General features: G+C 42.7%; 1 protein-coding gene across 1 annotated transcript in view; it reads right to left on the bottom strand.

The window, feature by feature from the left end:
- Nucleotides 1–304: 304 nt before the first annotated feature.
- LOC146004198 (uncharacterized) overlaps nucleotides 305–21,101 on the bottom strand; it is a 43,354-nt gene continuing 22,557 nt past the window's right edge. The window contains exon 2 of the mRNA XM_083142867.1: nucleotides 305–1,838. Within this exon, the coding sequence (XP_082998993.1) occupies nucleotides 705–1,838 (1,134 nt within the window). The 3' untranslated portion in view covers nucleotides 305–704. The remainder of the gene's footprint in view (nucleotides 1,839–21,101) is intronic.

Here is a 21,101-nt window from a genome sequence, read left to right as displayed (position 1 = left end):
TGCTTATCGAACATACAAAGAAACGTATGGATAGATAAAAAGCTTTGTTGTGTACACATTATCTTAAAACCTTAATTATAGTCATGCCCTTATTCGGAGAGTGAACTGTCCAATAATCAGAAAGTAGAAACTGTAAACAAGATACCAGTGGAACCTGTTTATGATATTGGTTACAGTTTGTAGTATCTATCCAAGGGACTGCTGTTGTATTTACTCATGTGTAAAATATGTCGTACCCCTCGCTTCAGCTTCAGCTCATCCTGCTACCTGCGTTAATGATGATTTTCCCTGAGTTGACATTTATTTTATTGAAACCATCGAAAGTAGTATACATTATGCAGGTCGTTGGGATGATAAAATATAACACGATGTACAAATTTACATTTTGATTATAATGTGTAAGCTAATATGGTATTTTACATGGCCTCTTAGATACACAGAGTATTGCGATACAAGAAGGAGTGCATACATTTCTATTAATTTATCGTTCGAGTGCGACTCCTCCAGAAATATACATAAAAATCTGCATTTGTGGTGAAATGCAGTTTAGTTTTGGTGCTTCATTTCCTCTACTGGAACCTGTAGAGATCAAAGTCCGGTAAAAAATGAGGATATTACAAACATTATTTTAAAAATACACTAAAATTTTAAATGGCTTTCGCATGGCGATGCTAATGTCTGTTAGGAAGTTTCTGCGAAAGCAATCACAAGTCGTCCGACAGCTCGTTTTCAAGGGCGTGTATTCGCACGTTAACCTCCAGTCTTTTTCTCCCGTTTCCGTCGGACTTCGAGTACCTCTGGAACAAGCTTTGGTCGATCACAACGCACTTTGCATCCCTCAAGATTTCCTGGAAGGAACACGAGGAGAGCGGGAAGACTGGGCTGCAAAGATTCGCCCTGGTGTCTGCGTCTTTACCCTTCAGGGTAACCTCCAGGAGGAACCCCTCGGCGTCCTTCTCGTCGCCCAGTATCCACGCCCACACCAGCGTCGACTCTGAGGACTCGTCGTCCAGAAGCTTCAGGAAGAAGGTCTTGCCGTCGACGCAGACTGTCGTCACCTTCGCCTCGCCCTGGTGCATCTCCGAGGGCAGAAACAGGCTGAACCTCGGGGAGAAGTACTGGACGATGGGTCCCTCGTGTTGCGTTTGGATATGCTTCGTGAGGGTCGATTGGGGGCCGGCGACCTTGCAGCACCCTTCCGCAACGGGGCAGTGGTACTCTTCGGCGGCGAAGTCGGGCTGGCTGTTGTCGTCGTCCGATAGATTCTCCGGGGTGCCGGGCGCCGAGAACCCGACCGACGAATTGGCAATTTCGGCGACGACGACCTTGTGGTCGTTGTTGTGAGACAGTCTGGAGCATCTCCCGGGCAACGCTTCCGCCCTCGCAGTCTTTGGTTTGTAGGCGACGCCCTCGTGGTCCTTCCCGATGACGGCCGTGTTGATGTTGGTTGGGATGATGACCATCTGGACCGGACTGGCCTTCTTGGAGGAGCCGTTGGGGATCGAGTGCCTCTTGAAGAAGAACAGCCGGTGCTTCAGCTTCGGCTGGAGGATCGGGGACTTGACTTCCGTCTTGAGCGCGAGGCCGAAGGTGTCCCTGATGGTCGCGATCACCTGGTCGGCGAAGAGGCTGCGGGTCCTCGAGAAGTGGACCCTGCAGACGGGGCAGCGATCGCTCTTGGACTGGCAACGGCGGCAGATGAGGTGGCCGTTGCAGCACTGGTGGGCCGGAGGCGGGATGGTCTCTAGGCACACCGGGCACTCCATCAGAAGCATCACTGATTGTAGACAAGATGAGAATTTCAAGATGCTGGCTGGAGTGGGACTAGTGAAAACATCCTGCAATGAGAAAGAACGTTCTATAAGAAATAATTACAAAATAATTCATGTGTGCGTACATTGAAATTCGTAAGTAATATTAAGTAGCACTAAATAAGATACCACACGAGAAAGAATATACATATTATGAGCGATTCCTGACAAGTCGAAAATGGAATTAATTGAAAGCTTAGTAACACATGGATTAATTAATTTAATGCACTTATTCTTCCCCTTTAGTAAATGAAATCATCTCCAACGATTTGTGGCCGAATGTATCAGTATTCAAAAATGCACTCTGTTTCAAGCTTCATGTAATTTCTTGCTATATTTCTGTCAATAACACAAGAAGCAACGTGCAGATTTCTAAGGTTAATGATAGTTGTGTTCCAATGAAATAAATAAATAAAATAAACAAATAGTATAGAGACGAACACGGTAGTATCTCCTTGTTTTTTTTTCAGAAGCGTGTTTGTTTCTCTGTCTGTCTCGGCCTCACCTCAAATTATGAACATATGTATTCTTCTCGTCTCCCCAATTTCGAAATATATAGTATAAGCAATATATTATACATTGTAGAGCCGCACCAACTTTCGTGTTTACCTGTTTAGCGTCTAGTTTTTGCTGCTACGAGCGTTCAAAAGTTAAATTTAATCCCGAGTGCATACGACCAGGCTGCACAAGTTTGCCACCAATTATCTGTGTAATTTTTATTAATTATTTTTTCTATTTTTCTTACATTTTTTGTTACTGATGTTGAGTAATCAATAACTCCAGTGCATGATGGTTTCATTACTTAAGAACAAAAATCTAAAATAAGCCCCAGCAACTACTCACCTATTTCTTCTGTGTAAACGTTCTCTATTCTTAAAATAAAAGTAAATGCAAAAATTTGAGAATTTATAAGTATTTGGTAACCACGGCGTGTTTATAAACGAACGAAAATTCCTTCAATTCTCGTAATTGTGAAAAGTAGCGTGGTCTGGGGTAGCCTATTGGTGGCGTCAATAAACATATTAATTTTGAAAAATATAAATTAATGCTTTAATATATAATCTTTGTGACTCGCCCATAATAATCCACATATACCAGTCCCTCTCCTATCCCTTCCAAGTTCCGAAAAATAGCAACTAGAGTAAGTCCAGGGGAATTACCCCTTATCCCTATTTTCAAATGCGACTCTGTGTTGAAGTAATGCATAGATGTTTACAACTAATATTGATGTACCATAAAGGTGCATTAGCTGAGACCTTATAAATCGGGATGCGAGGAATCACGTCGCAATGCTCTTCATAATGGAATAGAAAGATAAACTTTCCATGTCAACGTCGCAAGGAACGGAGCTGCGTAGGCGTACTTATCAGCAGGAACGCTTTCAATGGTCCTTCGTAGTTGTTTGATTCGCTCCCTTATCAGTCTTTCCAGGTGTGATGGCAACGAGCCTCAAAGCATTTCATTGCGAGCCGTAAAACTTTTGTTTTCTCTTGCTACGTGTGCGTGGAGCACAAGCGGGAAAATAATTTCCTAGTGCAAGTAACGTGGCATGAAAAGTCGCAGGAGGAAGTAATAAATTACTGATAACCGGTGGATGACTCCTTTTGTGCTCAAGCACGAAAACAGGTGGGAACAAACAAACGAATGTCCTGTTTTAATATCGCTTCCACTGTCGTTTTCAAGTTGTTTTCGAACGCTGCAACACGATGTTTTTCTACTGGTAATTTCCGTAAGCAAAGGCGACTGGTGATCATTGGAATGCATCGACATGTACCGGAAGTCGGCAGTTTTCATAACTGAACCACGCCTCTTGGGTTAGAGACACGCAGCCTCAATTTCTTGCAATGTTGTCCACCCCTCTACCATTTTTCACTATCCCGAGAATTTAGTCTTTTACTTAGCTTTTCTGCCACCTTTCTAAAGCAAATGTGTCAAAAAATGCCTCGAGTTCCGGTTCAAACTCGCATCTTTAATGTTTAGAGTGACCATTGGTAGGCTTACCATATATTTTTGGGTCCAACCCAGGACATATTGGCGATCAACTCGTTACTGCTGAATTTCATTTTTTTTTTTACAAAAATAAATTGAAATTACTTAAAAGCCTTAATATTTTATTGGAAAATTAAACTATAAATTGTACAAGAAAAATATTAACATTATTTTCTAAAATCAACCAATTAATTTTTAAATGTTTAATTGAATAATACATTTTCTGATGTTTATGAAACCTCTCTGTTCTAGGTAGCATTATCTGTTAGTTGACTCACCTCAGTTGCACTTTTCACTAGACATGACTTTTTTTTCAGAAATGGTTTGTTTGTTTTAAATTCTGGTCGTGAATATTCAATACCGGTAGCTATTTTCATGTTGAGATTCTCAAAAGTTGTTAAAGTTAGCTCGTGTCCAGAGTTGTATTGCTTTGTGTGTGTTCCGTTATTCGTAGAGCAATGAATAAGCATGGCCAAGAAGCGAAGACAGTATTCCATCTTGAATTTAAATTCCTGCATCTTGACACAAACTCAAAAACAAATATCGCTTTGTATGACAGATATGCGGGGAGTTCTATGAACAGTTGGTGAAGAATAAAGTTGTTGTGAAGATTTGTTCGTCTGATAAATGCTTGTGACATTCCTTAACTTCGGCGTAGGAATAACATCAAAGGCTGACCAGAAAAACAAGAAACACTATGTAAGTCATATCGAGATTATAATAATTAATACTTTTTGGCAACGGGAAGTCATATTTCATTTATTGTTTGATGTATCATTTATGTGACACATACTTTAATCAATAATACGTTAATAATAACAATAATTTTGTAATTAAGCCTAGCCGATTTTTCAGGAGGAAGAACTGACTTCCTTGAGTTGTCCCATTTTTGTGTCAAAATATTATGGTCACCCTATTAATGGCGACAGTATTCCCACAGAAATGTTGGACATATTATACTATGGCCCAACTTTACACACACACACAAAATGTGGCATACATGAAAACATGGTAAAGTATGGGAATGAGTTGAACAAAGAAGTCATATGGTGACGGGCATGTGGAAAATACGCAACCGACAACTTTGCCCAAATGAAAACTAACAAAATTGACCCCCATGTTGACTCCTAACGATTAACTTGTATCTTTTGGTAACGAATGTTTTCGTGAAAACACAAGACGTAGACAGCGCAAGAATCATAAACGAACACGGAAGCAACACTGAACTCCTCATCCTGTAACACACTGTTGAGGAAGTCAAATGATCATTGTGGCATGACCTATAGACAACAAGCCTGAATCTACGCTGGCATATTGTATACATGGACATAAAGTTGACATTAGGATACATAAATAGTAATGTTGGATGCATTTGACAACGTCAGTCAATACTTCTTAAACATTTCGCTTTTTAAAGAAATGTAAAATCAAACTTTCGTAAATGTTTCCTCTTCTCAATGCCACAAAATTTCGTTGTGGATCCAGAATCGTGAGTACAGAAGTGGGGGGACTACCTGAAGCAAATTGCAACGGATTACGGTCTACGTAGAAAGCTCTTAGAAGTCAACAATGAGAACTGACACATTGACCACACTTTGTCACCAAATGAAAAAGACCCTGAAATAGTTGTGGCCCGGGTAGCAGCAGAATATAAGCGTAGAAGTTAAGGCTTTCACCTTATAATTAATCACACGGTTCGAATTTCACTTCATGTTTCAGTCTGCACTGTCAACGCGTAAATGGAAAGCATTGTTTACTGCCAATGAACTATTGTCCAGTCCACAAGGTAATTCATCTCCTGCAGCAGTTTAGAACTTCGTGTAACACGAGAGTCAATAGACTACTTGAATGGCAATTCTATACGTTCCTTTGTCCCGTTCATGCACTTTATCGTCACGATTATTCATCCTTCTGCATTGTCGCGTGCAGGAAGAACCAAATGCATCGAAGAACAAAGCGAGTGCTGCCAATATAAAAAAATGCAAAAAGCCTGTTGGCATCCACGTGGTCTAATGGCTTCACAGGTAAATTGTTTAAAGGCACTAAAGGATATTGTGATTCTAATTTTAGTTAACTGCACTGCTCTACTTGGCGTACCGTCATTCTGAAGTTTCATCGACAGAATGTATAGCCTACTTCTGCTCTCAGGACGAATAACATGCTGGCAATAGGCGAGTGATACAATGGTTGATTATTTCACTCATTCTAGTAATACTGGTGGAGACTCACAACTATAATTTTTGCCTCGCTGTTTTTGAAGAAAGAAGGACCCAGTTTGGAAAAAATGATAAGATGAATCACACTAACTACTAAAAGAAAGATGGCGTAACTTCTACGATCATGCCCTCTGGTACTAAATTCCTCAGCATTCAGTTAGAATTTACTGGCTTAAGCAGACATACTTTCAGAAATAAACTCTACATAGGTTTCCAGGTTATTTGCATAATGAACAAGATCTATGAATAATGATGGTAAATGAGAGGCAATGCATTTGATTGGTTCGGATCCCATTTTAAACTTCTTGATAATTACTCAATTACCCAATCTGTGCATAAAATGAACATCGGTAATGATGATTTCCAATATACGAATATTTTGAATTCAGTATTCACTAAAGTCCCGGAAGAAGTAGCAGACACAAATGAGGACAAACTACGAAAAACATCTGCATTTGGTCTTAATATTTCTGATTTTCAAGAAACATGAATATTTACTTAATTATTTATTTATCCACCTTCAACAGAGATAAGTCTCTAATATCATCATAACATCAAAGCATACATACACATACATACAAACAAACATACATATATTCTGCTTAATTAGAATGGAAGTTGATCAAATCGCATAGGTGAGTGTAAACTTATCAATAACATAGCTGTTATCTCGTTATTCGATATGTTCTAAATTGTGAATGACACTGACCTGATGCCCCATGGTTAAAGTCAATGACCAGTACAGGATATGACGCCACAGCTACACGTGATGGTCGCTGCTTATTTTAACCCTTTCAGTTCAGTGTGTTGATTGCAAGCGCTGTGCGTGACGTAGGTGTCTACACGCCATTAGCATTAAGGGAAAAAAACACATGATTGGAGTGGATTGGAAACCGGACGAAAAAACACAAGCGACGTTGAATTCGCTCGATACGATACTTTATTGTTTTTTAATGGAAACTGTATTACGAACACCTCTACGTAACTAGTTAAAAAGAAAAGTGTTTTCAAAATTTGATTGGTACACATAGTTCACGTCACGTGTAAAGAATTTACATCAAGCATTATCCTACACGATCCTTACATTGCAGAGATTATATGGTAGAGGTAGAGATCTATAGTCGATCAGAAGGGCTTGTGTACAAAAATAATTCTGTTGAATACGTTGGTATCTGAGGAATATAATTGTATTGGTGTGGATACGAGAGAGTTTTCCGGTTTGAATGCTTTAATTTTATATTCAAAGGGAGGAAACGAAAAGAATGGGCTTCGTGTAAGTATACATACAACCTTAGTGACAATGAAGTTCGACCAGAAAGGAGTTGAGTTGAGTGGGTGTTTTAAGTCCACTTTATGCACAGTAAGGCTAATCGGGACTGGACCTACAGTTTAAAGTGGGATCCGAACCACTTGTGCCTCCACCGGGTATCGAACCCGGGACCCCTTGATTACAAGGCAATGACGCTACCACTGCGCCATGGGGGAGGCCCACTCGACCAGAAAGGAATACGTGATTAAATGCACAGAGGCATAGGCGGTGGAATGGGTGACCCGCAGAAGTGACGCATGTGTGTAAGAGGAGGCGTGTGAGCAGGCAAGAATCGTGATCCCAGCATGTTGCACCCAAGGTCACGTAAAGAACGAAAACGGGGAACTATACGCGTGACATTGAACTTCGACCAGGCACCAGACCCATACGGAAAAATTCCAGATAGTGGCGCATTCGACGGACGCATGACGTCACGGACAAGATAATGGAGTCCGCCGTATATACGCGCGTGCTGTGCACCGAGGAACCGCAGTGCATCATCACCATGGCCAGAGGCAAACCTATTGACAACACCGTGAGGAGAAGAGTGGTGGAGTTACAACGGGATGGACTCAGTGAACGGGAAATAGGGCGCCAACTGAACTTACCCAAGTCAACCGTCCACTGCATCATCAAACACCACCAAAATACGGGTACTACAGAGCCAGGTAAGGCTCCCGGTCGAAAACGCCTGCTGAGCGTGCGTGACCTACGGATAATTAGGCGCTATATCCAGACCAACAATCATGTTTCTGTGGCCGAATTACGACCGTGGACTCGAGAACGCTTTCACATTGAAGTGTCGACCAGAACCATTCGCCGTTACCTACAGCGATGCGGTTACCGAGTGTACAAGGCGAAACGTAAACCCTTCCTTTCCATGTTGAACAAAGGGAATCGACTACGGTGGCCACGAATGTACCGGGGATGGACATTTCGGCAGTGGAACAGGGTTTTGTGGACGGACGAATCCATTTTCAATGTTGTGTACGGGAAAATACGGAAAACAGTCATATGTCGGAACGAGGAACAGAATGAAGCAAAATGTTATGCACGTCGGGTACAGAAACCTGCGTCTGTGATGGTATGGGGATGCATGACGGCATCTGGGGTTGGCCCACTACACGTCTGTGAGGGCATTGTGAATGCACACGCCTATACACGCATACTGGAGCGGCATCTTCCCACAGTGCGAAGGCACCTGTTCCACAGGCGGCGTCTCATCTTTCAACACGACAATGCCAGGCCTCATACAGCGCGGCTGACAAGAGAATGGTTGACTCGCCATCACGTGCGAACTCTGTCATGGCCACCATCGAGTCCCGACCTCTCGCCCATTGAGAATGTGTGGCGTGTTCTTAAGCGACGTGTGCAACAGAGGGGACCCACGACAGTGGCTGCTCTTATCGCCTGCCTGCAGGAGGAATGGCACCGCATCGATGTGGAATACCTTGAACGACTCGTCCGCAGCATGCCCCGACGCATTGCCACAGTTATTCGCCGACGGGGCGGCGTCACACCATGGTAAACAGGATCCCCTCTAACAGTGGTCGAACTTCAATGTCACGTGTAGATGGACGAAAATGTTTTATTTTATGTGGACACCATACATTGCTGCGTTGCAGCGGAAATTTATGTTTTCCTTTGTTCCATGTAGCCTGCTGAATAAAATATGTTCAGCATATGCATGTGTTCTCCTTCTTTCACAACGCACTCCTATATTTGTGACTGGTCGAACTTGATTGTCACTAAGGTTGTAGTATATACCATAAAAATGCATATTTGAGCTGAAAGAACAGTTACTTGTCTATTTTTCCTTCTTTGTTTTGGGGGAGGTCGACCGGAAATATCCGTCCCCTGCTGCCGTCATTGGGTTAAAAATGTGATCAATAATGTTTCCAGAAGTTGTAACATTAGAATCCGAAAAACCGAAACAAAACATTCTGGTTTCAATACTGGATTGTCTACCAAGAACAATTAGCCTATGTTTTGCATGTCAGGAATTCTCAGTTATCTTCTACCACAATTTCAAAAAGTTCCGAAGTAGTTTTCAAGTTTATTTTATGCTCAGATAAGCTAATTGGGACTTGAATCTGAACCATTGTGTGATGTGCCTCCACCGGGGATCGAAACTGGGACTCCTTGATTACAAGTCGATGGCGTTACCAGTTTGGCATCGGGGATGCCCTCTGCCATACTTTTAACGGTTTCTGCTGGATTTGATTTTGAAAATTTCGTTGGCTGTGAAGGGTTTACTAGGCAGAGATAAGCCCATGGTGAAAGAATGTATTTTCCGTTCTTATACTTTGACCTGCAAACAGAAGTCACACCTCCAAAACAGATTAAACTGTTGACTGCAGGAATTATGAGGAAGGGAAGGAGCGCAAAATATTTGCTTGGGTCCTGCCCTTGAGGTATAAATCTGCGCGCCGCAAGATTCATTGCTCACTGTGAAAACAGCGATAAGGGAATTAGGCTCCCATTTACATGTACGGTTTATTGATGTGATAAACACGGTTCAAGATCATTCATGATGAGTTTTAAGCAGCTATTCCGCGATTACCATATATTCAATCTTTATTTGTATTTGAATTTTGAATGTTTTTCATCTCTTCAGGGTACAGTGAAGTAAAATGGATGAATTCCTTAAGGAATGAGAACAAAAACATTACCATGTACGGGATTTGATGATACAATATCATGGGATATTTGTGGGCTGTAATGGTCAAATTGACTTTCAATTGGGGTTATACACGTTACGACTAAATTATATATACCGGTGTCGCCAACGGTTGAAATATTTTATTTTGATTTATTTTCTATAGCATCGTCATATTATAACGGAAAAACTAATTATATTTTTTTCGTTAATTGGTCCTAAATATAATGCCACTTCGGACGGGCACTTGGAGTCTTTGAGGACCCCAATGAATATTTCGATTTATTGTTTCTTCTACCGCTCGATATTATTATTATATTATATTATTAGTATTATTATTATATGTTTGTATTATTATTATTATTATAGTATCATTTGCTGTTTTTCAGAATTCTGATTGTCAGTTGGTCTGGCTGACCAGTATTACGCAACAAGTCCCGTTTCCGGGATATATTTTCTTGATACCAACTTAGCTAATGTATTGTTTACATTTAAACTTCTTCACAAAAGGCTATACACTCCCCATCCTCGATGGAAAATTATGGATAAAGCCCTGCCTACCTCCAATCCAGAGCCTCGGTGGTACAGTCAGTATGGCGTCTGACTGTACGCGGGAGACCCGGATTAGATTCCAGGGGTGGTTAATCTAAGGTCTGAAAACATGATTATAGACTGTGATGTTCCTAATTTGTTAAAAACAAGTAAAACTATGTTGTTATTGTCAAATATATAAAAAAGAAAGGTTATATCGTGATCTTTCCGTAGGTGTAGAAACAGGAGTTATTTGAAATTTCTAAGGGAGATTTGAGAATTCTCAGAATTGGATTGTTGGTTGGCCTCGCTGCAGTGTTATCGCAAAGATAAAATAAATTGAAGGTGAAAACACTTATTTGAGTTACAGTAATGATGTGCATGCAATATATTATCCACCAATTTCAATTTCCTTAAAACATAAAGCTGGGGTCTTAAAAGACCCCAAGTACCCATCCACGTATTATTTACAACGTGCTCAACAGAGGGTTAACTAGAATGCCAATATGTTATGTCTGATAGATAACGGTAAAATTTATTTATGTGATTTGCAGGTTAAGTACATAGACAGTGCAGCGCACAAGAAATTGGGGTATTGTATACCATGCATGCATCTTTATTGAGATCTGGACAAAGGTTTGTTTGTCAGTTTGTTGAAAGTCCACCTTATAATCAAATAGGTAATCGGGACTGAACCTACAGTTTAAAGTAGGAACCAACTAGGATATCCTCCAATATCCGGATATTTCCGATATCCTTTCTCCAGGACAATATCCCAAAGATATTATAATATGTTTACGCTCTTCCACATTTCCCTTCTATGCAACTCGGTGAGCACGAGAGCTACTATATAAGGTGTATTCAGAAAAATTCAAGAACTAAACTGTCCGTAGAGCAAAGTTCCTTTGAGAGTTATGGCTTTCCGAGCAGCATTTCATTAGGTGACTCGCCTTGATACCATTACTAGTTTTAGCTTTGGTGAGGAGCTCATCTTTCCACGATGAATTCTAATCAATACAGTTTCTAATTCACCAGCCGCGTCCTCGTTATTGTTATTGAGAGTCTCTACGATGGCGTAGTGATGATGTCGTCGCCTTGTAATCACAGGTTCAAACCCGGTGGAGGCACATAGTGGTTCGGATTCCACTTGAAGCTGAGAGTCTAGTTCCGATTAGCCTGCCTGTACATAAAGTGAACTCACAACAAAAAACTCAAACTTTGTTATCATTATTGATGAAGGGACTTTGTCCCTGTATTATAGGACAGGTGCGCTTATCCTGGGAGCTAGCTTCAATTTCAACCAATTAATAAAGTACAAACTTTAATAAAAGCTGCAAACTATTACATTTAGTCCCACGCGTAGTTATGTGTGTCACATGACTCAACGCCATCCCCGAGATTGTTTGCCAAAAGATGAAATTTCCATACGTTGGCAACCTATTAGAGCTCCCATGACTCCGCATGCGACGCAATCATTTAGCCAAGAGAAGCGAGAAGTAAACACACTCCAGGGACCGAGTCTTTGACCTGGCTCCAAGCACGTAACGCATGGCAAAGCACGGGCTCTTGTATCGAATGCTAAACTGCGAGTAAACATTTACCAGCATCATAATACGTATTCCAAGTACCTTCAGCAACGTTATGGTACGTGAATTTCTGGCAGTAAAATGCAATTCTGATGTAATATGGGTAATCGCTACACGGTTGAGCCATATCCTGCGTAACCATTTCATTGGATGCTGCAAAGTCTTGGTTGGTTCTACACTTTACGTCATCAATAACAATATAACCTTGCCACAACTAGTAATCCTAATTATTTAAGAACCAAAAAGGATGCAAATTAACGGAGAGAATTCAGGGACTATGTCTGACAAAACGGCTCTTCATGCCTCGCAAGGTTGTATCCAAACCACCACACTTGCAGTACAGTTTCCTCTTACTATTTCCAGTTTTAACATTTAAATGCGTTTACAAAATAAGACAATCCTTGTTTTCAAGGGATTCGATTCCTGAAGGGTGCACATTCTAATTGTTCAATTGTTTAATTCTTACCCATTTTAAACAGACCATGTTGCAGTTTTATTTATCTGGCCGTAAATGCATCAATTATACATTTGACTTGACAATGAAAATATTTACACTATTTATTCAGTCACATTAGGGATGGTATCCAGACGAGATGGGACTAGGCAGTCTATCTCACTCTCGGCCTCGTCTTGGTTTATGAACATGTCTCTTTCTTAATCGCCAAGGGCAAGGCCTCCCCGATGACGCAGTGGTAACGTCGTCGCCTTGTAATCGCAGAGTCCCGGGTTCGATACCGGGTGGATGCACATAGTGGTTCGGATCCCACTTTAAACTGTAGGCCCAGTCCCAATTTGCCTTACTGTGCATAAAATGGAATTAAAACACTAAATCAATCCAAGGGCAAGTTTTGGTATCTTCTCGAGTGTCGAAACGTATAGTATAAAGATAAAATATTGTGTGTCGCCGCACAGAGTCTCACAGCTTATAGAGGCCATGAAGGCCAACTACTTTTGCTGATAGCATTTTCCTGTTTGACGCTTCGTTTCGAGGCTACGGGACTAAACGGGAGTTTATATGCATATATATGCAACCACGCAGCGCAGGTTCTCAAGAGCCGCTAATGATTTGATTGATTGATTGAGTTGGTGTTTTAAGTCCACTTTATGCACAGTAAGGCTAATCAGGACACGACCGACATTTTAAAGTGGAATCCGAACCACTATGTGGCTCCACCGGAAATCGAACCCGGGACCCTCGATTACAAGGCGATGACGCTACTACTGCGCCATCGGGAAGGCGCTCAATAGCTGCTAATGGAATGACTTCGCAATTAGCAAAATGTGTGACTTTTCTGTAAGTGCTCGGTATATCTGAAGAAACCGCAAAATAAAGTATTTTTTTTCAATGTCATACCCATGTCTCGATCATTACGTCTCAGTATCGTCTCGACTTTTCAGAGATCTGTCTCGTTATCGTCTCCATTTTTACAAGCTCGTCTCGGTGTCATCCCTAAGTCATTTTAATGTAATGTGACAGTCAGATTTACCGTCATTATTATTATCATTATTATTCATGTATGTAGCGGTAAAAAGACGTGTTGATTCAAAGTGTTAAGTGTTTTAATTTGTAAGATTACATATTTGATTTTTGCCAAGCCGACGGGAGGAAAGTGCGTACTATTAGAGTAAAGCGCCGCCCGCTTAATTGCATATTCTACTTGAGGTTTGTTCATTTTTATGTGTCAGCGCTGTGTCGCTGCTAGCTATGTCCGGTCGCATATGTGATTATTTGTTAAAGTATTTGCCTGGTAATGTGAATTGCTCGTCGCGGCGAAGTGTTTAAGTCCCGCCTGCTAGAGAGTATATGTTTGCGCCACTCAACGGAGGTTATTTGTTATGTTTGGAACCACGTGAGGTCTTGTAAAAGGAAAACGTCCGCCCACGTGAATGTAATTGCCGTTGAGACGCCTTTGTTTATACTGGTCAAGTAATGTATGGTCACCGCGCCGACTAGTTTCTTTTTTAAAAACAAAAGGTGAACTTAAGTAAGGGCTGGCTAGGATTTAAGTAGCACTGGAGCAAAATCACAAATGACCTGATTAGACAAAAAGTAAGATAAAATTAATTGAGAATGCAATAATTAGGGCTTGTCGTCATAAAACCTGTACATGTCATGTATAATTTCTTGTGTCGATGACCCCATGAGGATTGAATCTGAGAGAGAATGTGAGAGTGCAAGTGTGGGGACCTGTAATAATTCCATTTTTGTTGGTTATGAATAGAATATACTTTTTATTTTCGTGTTAATTTTGGGCTATATCATTTTCGTATGCATGTCGCTACCCGTGATTTTCAGGTATGCAGCTAGCCGCTTCCCGGCTACAGGTAAAGAGGTGGTAATTTGGAAGTACATATGTCTTTGTTTTTATTCGATATGGCTTATTGCTATGCACTGTTGGTCACCGGTTCCTACACACGAACTTAACCTGGACCGTAACGCTATTTCGCTTGTCCGAGGGAGATTTTGCCGCCTCTATCTAGGTAGTGGTAGCATTTGTTTTCCCGGGCAAGGGAGGGCGTAGCATACATTTTTGGCGCCCGAACAGGGACCGGTTTTTTTAAAATCGGGAGCATCATCAGTGCAGGTGCATATACATTTTTGGCGCCGCGAACACAGGGACCGGTATATTTTAAATCGAAAGCACCCTCAGTGCAGGTGCATATGTCGTTTTTTGTAAGGGCTACGTCAGGCGTATTTTGGTGTCATGTAACTGTGTTTCATTGTGAGATTTTATTGTTTTATTTTGACGTGAGACGGTAATTGAGACATTAGGCGTTTATTTTTGTCAAGGTAGTAGGGCAGCTACTTAAGGCGTTAGGCATTTTAAAATTTTTTTTGGCATATGGCATTAGGCGTTAAGTTGAGTTCTGGCAAAAGGGGAATCGACCGCCCTTATCTTTTTTCGTTTGTGAATTGTTTAAAAATATATTGGTATATATTGTGAGCGCTCACGTTTACGCTTGTCAGCGAGCATTGAGAATCGACCGAGGGTTGAATATTTGATTTCATGAAATTGCGCAACCGCCGCATCGAGAACTTAAACATGAGTGACGTAAGGGTGATTTGCGATGTCTGCAGCGAGGAGTTCCCAGAAAGTGAAAACGTCGGCACAGCTAGACAGGTTTGTTCCCGGTGCGATCTCCCGTTAAGTCCACGTGAAGAAACCAGTCTACCGAACAGCGGGGGGCAAGCCAAGGAGACCAGCGCGCAACAGGTTTCTCCGGGAGGTGCAGAACGGGTCGACGAAGCAGCTAGCCTCAGTGGTACCAACTCCCAACAGATCATCGAGATGCTACTGCGGATGGGAGCCTCGCTCGAAGCCAAGATGGAGGCTACGCGAAGCGGAATCGAAGCCTCGCTAGAATCAAAGATGGAAGCTACGCGAAGCGGAATCGAAGCCTCGCTAGAATCAAAGATGGAAGCTACCCAAAGCAAGATAGAGGCCATCAGCACACAGATGCGAGTGACGGAAGACCGCCTCCAGGAGACCATCCGTACTTCCGGTGAGGTGATAACGCAAGAACTCGTCACTCGGGTACAGGAATGCGAATCCCGTGTCGAAGCCAAAATCGCAGACACCAACGTGCGGATCGACCGGCAAGAGAACCAGATGGCAACACTGTCTCAGAGCGTGCGCGACCAGGAGGAAGGTATGCAGCAGATGGCCCGACAATGCGTGCAGCTGGAAGCGACATGTGACCGTGGCATAGACACCCTGGGGCGACAATTGACAGAAATTTCAGTTAAAGCCGAAGGGAATTCCGAACGAATTGAGGACCTCGAGATGAAAGTGCGTCAACTGAGCGTGACTAGCAGCGGCACTTCACAATCGTCGCGGGAGCCCAGATTGACGTCACCACCGGCAGCCGACGTCGCCACTTGTTCGAACGGGGAAAGCGACCAGCGAGCTCCAGGAACGCCCCGCCCCCTTCGAAGAGAAAACACTGCGTCACCACGGTTGAGTCCGCGCCGCGAGCAGAGGGACGAGGATTTACAGTTACTACAACCGTCCGCCAGGAGAGCTCTGTTTCCGCCCGAATACCGGAAGCACTTCAAAAAATTTTCGGGTGCTGACAGAATTCTTCCTTCCACGTACCTCGAGGAATTTAATTCTACCGCCCGTGAGTTAGGTCTGACGGACGAGGATAGGCTTCTGATTCTGAAAGGTTTAATGCAGGACCGGGCCAAGAACTGGATGGACAGGAACGAGGGGAACTTCAATTCATATGAGGAGTTCAAAGAAGCGTTTCTCACTTATTTTCAACGTCCCCTGCAGGTCGAGAGGATGCTGATGCAGGTGCGAAACGAACGATACGACAGGGGCGGAGGACTCACGTATGCCCAGTACTTTTGGAAACGTTACAATGAGTTCAAGTCTCTGCAACCCCAAATGACCACGGCGGAGATAATAGCCGCTCTGGTGTACCATTTCCCACACGAGATTCGTCGTCATCTCAATGGAGCATGCGTGTTTGACGCCGACGCGATGTCCCTCACACTGGAAAACCTGTTTCAGTGCGAGGAGGAGAGGCAGAAAACCAGGGGTGAGAAGTTTAGCAAGCGGCGCCGACCGGAAGATGATTCGTCGCACCGGAATAAACACCCGCGCGTTCATCTAGTCCAGCAGGGATGGAGAGGACAGCACCACGCTCCAGGGGCTGAAAGGAACCGCCAGCTGCAAGATCCACCTTCACCGCGACGAAGACGCCCGTTTAGAGGCAGGAGACGGCGTGGAGGTCCGACTCGTGCTTCGCCGAGGAGAAACGATGGCTTTTTTAAGAACGGCCACGTCCGGGATGGATTCTATCAGCGCAACGCACATAGCAGATCGGTCAGCCCGGAGTCAGATCGGGGAGATGCAGGTCGCCGTGGAGCAAGAATGCCATGGAGCCCAGCGAGAGACCCGAACAGGCCAAATTCGAGACACGGTTCGCCCAGGTACGAAAGAGAGCGACGTAAGAATGCAAGCTGACACGTAAATGCTCACATCTTGTTCTTGTTTTGTATATATACTCTCCATATTATGTTTATATTCAGGATGTTATTATATGTGTTAAGTAACCGAAAGTTCACAGTGTCAGTGCAGTGCGGAGAGTAAATTTTTATATACAGGGTGTTCATGTATTTGCTTGTCAATTTTTATATACAGGGTGTTAATGTATTTGTTGGTCAATATTATATACAGAGTGTTCGAGGATTTGTAAACAAAAAAATTCTGTCCCTGTGTAGAGCGAATTTTTCACGCTTACGAAATCCTTGTAAGAAGGAGAGGGGCGAGGTTGTGACAGTCAGATTTACCGTCATTATTATTATCATTATTATTCATGTATGTAGCGGTAAAAAGACGTGTTGATTCAAAGTGTTAAGTGTTTTAATTTGTAAGATTACATATTTGATTTTTGCCAAGCCGACGGGAGGAACGAGACATTCGCTTGTGTTAAGGGTGAGCACCTGAAGGGTCACGCTATGCGTCTAAAGCTTAGGAAATTCGACCGTAATGACAAACATTTAAATATCTCGGTTTCCAACGGTCCGATTCATGTGAAACTTATACCAGCGCAGCGGCATATGTGCAAGGACAGATGTGTGGAGTTTCGTCACGATCAAGCGACAATTACGGACGCCAGATCAAATCGGTTCTAATTGATCAGTTTGTGGACAGCGATTGCAATTGAGCTATGGGCGACAGCCAGGCGGAAGCTTAATCCGCGCAAGTCAACTTCGGACACGGTACGTCCTAGTTTGGAGACAATAGAGCAAAGTGGACTGACCTCTTCGGAAGCGTCGCTTCAACGATCGCCTAGCGTCGTTTTTCAAAATCTAAATAAAACGAAGGACATGGTTTTTCGACACACAGTCTTACCGCGATCCTTGTAGCGAGAGAAGCTCCGTGCTACCTCTCCATACACAGTCTTACCGCGATCCTTGTAGCGAGAACAGCTCCGTGCTACCTCTCCATATACAGTTTTGCCGCGATTCTTGGAACGAGATCACCTTCGTGCTACCTTTCGTGTACAGTGGACTTTGTTGTGTTGTGCGAACACCAGTGTGTGTGTTAGGCAGTAAGTCTACACGAGTGCGCCTACCTCAACCGCTGGGGGAAGTTGAAGCGAAACCGTGTTTCCGTGATTACCTTACGCCATTTATAATTTTTGAGAAACGAGGAACACCGGAAACTATGGCGGGCTAGAGGAAGAAGAGAGATGGGGGCGTTACGTCGATTCGCCCGAGGTCAGAAGAAGCTACGCCGATGATGCCTATCCGCCGCCATGGAGAGAGAGAGAACGTCGAACGCCGCCCTATTGATACGCCGACGATGCCTACCGTCCGCCACGTTGACGCCCCGACGACGCCTACCAGCCGCGACAGAGAGACGTAGAGAGAGATGTTGACGCCCCGACGACGCCGACGATGCCTACCATCCGCCACGTTGACGCCCCGACGACGCCTACCAACCGCGACAGAGAGACGTAGAGAGAGATGTTGACGCCCCGACGACGCCGACGACGCCCGCTCAGATGCGACGTCCGAACCGCGCCATACCACGGAGATCCACCGATCCCGAGAGGAAGAGAAGCCGGGGAACTAGGTGTTTGAACTCTTTTTGCATCTTCATCGTCACGACCCAGGAAACCTTTCGCGTGGATACTATGTGTTTTCAATCGCCCGTAAAGACGCCAGGATGCACCCCGGAAGCTGAGAGATGGTAAAGTATTCATCTGTGTGAACCTTAACACGTGACGGCCCGATTGATTTAGAGAACGCCCTTGAAATTCGTCGACATTTTGAAAACGCCCACTCAACTCGAACTTCATATCAAACTCCCGTCGCGCTTGTCATTTGTAATCTATTCGTCTCAGGTCAATTTTTCGTATTCCTTGTGATATTTTTTTATGATCTTAAATTCATTGTTGTTTGTGCTCCTTTGTATTTGTTTAAAGTGCGTACTATTAGAGTAAAGCGCCGCCCGCTTAATTGTATATTCTACTTGAGGTTTGTTCATTTTTATGTGTCAGCGCTGTGTCGCTGCTAGCTATGTCCGGTCGCATATGTGATTATTTGTTAAAGTATTTGCCTGGTAATGTGAATTGCTCGTCGCGGCGAAGTGTTTAAGTCCCGCCTGCTAGAGAGTATATGTTTGCGCCACTCAACGGAGGTTATTTGTTATGTTTGGAACCACGTGAGGTCTTGTAAAAGGAAAACGTCCGCCCACGTGAATGTAATTGCCGTTGAGACGCCTTTGTTTATACTGGTCAAGTAATGTATGGTCACCGCGCCGACTAGTTTCTTTTTTAAAAACAAAAGGTGAACTTAAGTAAGGGCTGGCTAGGATTTAAGTAGCACTGGAGCAAAATCACAAATGACCTGATTAGACAAAAAGTAAGATAAAATTAATTGAGAATGCAATAATTAGGGCTTGTCGTCATAAAACCTGTACATGTCATGTATAATTTCTTGTGTCGATGACCCCATGAGGATTGAATCTGAGAGAGAATGTGAGAGTGCAACTGTGGGGACCTGTAATAATTCCATTTTTGTTGGTTATGAATAGAATATACTTTTTATTTTCGTGTTAATTTTGGGCTATATCATTTTCGTATGCATGTCGCTACCCGTGATTTTCAGGTATGCAGCTAGCCGCTTCCCGGCTACAGGTAAAGAGGTGGTAATTTGGAAGTACATATGTCTTTGTTTTTATTCGATATGGCTTATTGCTATGCACTGTTGGTCACCGGTTCCTACACACGAACTTAACCTGGACCGTAACGCTATTTCGCTTGTCCGAGGGAGATTTTGCCGCCTCTATCTAGGTAGTGGTAGCATTTGTTTTCCAGGGCAAGGGAGGGCGTAGCATACAGTAATATGGAGATGAAAGTAATAGAGAACAAGAGCTAGAATAAGTTTCCCAGTACCGATGATAATAGAAGCCGAAGGTAATATGAAAAGCCGATAGAGGATGTACTTTCCATTATATTATGCATGCCAACTGTTCTCAATAGACATGGTGTATATCTGCGATGTTGTTGTACGGTACATTGGTGAGGAAATTTCCTGTGCCGTCCAAAAAAATGACAATGACCGTTTTTAAAGCATTAATTCAAATTTACATTTGAAACTTTTTCTTATATCTCAATGCTCCACTATAGGCCTCTCTCCGCCTCATCTTTTTATAGCATATAAAGATTGCATAATTGTGCCTGCAAAAAACAGTTGAGCCCCGTTTTTTTGTAAATTAACAGCATGAGCGCCGCCAGGAATATTTGCATAAGGGCTAAAACTAGACTGTAAGACATCCTGTAGAATGTTTACTGAAGAAATGCTCTTTTACTTTTGGGTAGGGAGTGTGTTCTGCAATTTATTTATTATTATTTTTTTTGTATGTTGAAAATTTAGGTGCACCTTGGATAAGATGGAACTCAACTTCCGTTAAAAAAAAAAAGGATCGTGACCGTTTTTAAACTAGCAACGGCCATGATATAGTTGCCCTAATTAATGTAATTTGAATGATCAATTTTAAACAATATATTCATGGCATAAGTAAGTGTAATTTATGATCATTTTTTATCTCTATGCACGATAAAGTATTCAAATTGAAATAAAAAAAAACGGTTGTGCATCGTTTTCTAAACTAAGAGGTAGGATGTTAATTTTTAACTGTAGAATATTGTAAATTTCACGGTTACTTCTAACACTGAAGCAGGTATACGTTTCATTTATGAAACACTAAACACAAAGCTAACTAACTATATGAACACATTATAAAAATATGAAGTAGACGAAAGTACACTTCTATACTTTCTGATGGGTAATTTTGACGATACTGTTGCCGTGAAGTGCAGCGAGGTCGTGTTGGCACCACATCAATGTGCTCACATATTTGTTGAACTCTAACGTACATCTCTGCAAATTTGTTGTCGATATCTTCACTGCTTTGCAAAATCAAAAATGAACATTCAGGAAAAAGCCAGGGAGGGGCAAATGCCCCCCCTCCTTGTCCT

The sequence above is a fragment of the Lepisma saccharinum genome, chromosome 1, assembly GCF_977018435.1.
Source record: "Lepisma saccharinum chromosome 1, izLepSacc3.1, whole genome shotgun sequence".
NCBI classification, from domain to species: Eukaryota; Metazoa; Arthropoda; class Insecta; order Zygentoma; family Lepismatidae; genus Lepisma; species Lepisma saccharinum.
Note: the sequence above shows the minus strand (reverse complement) of the source record. Positions and strands in the feature narration are given on the sequence as shown.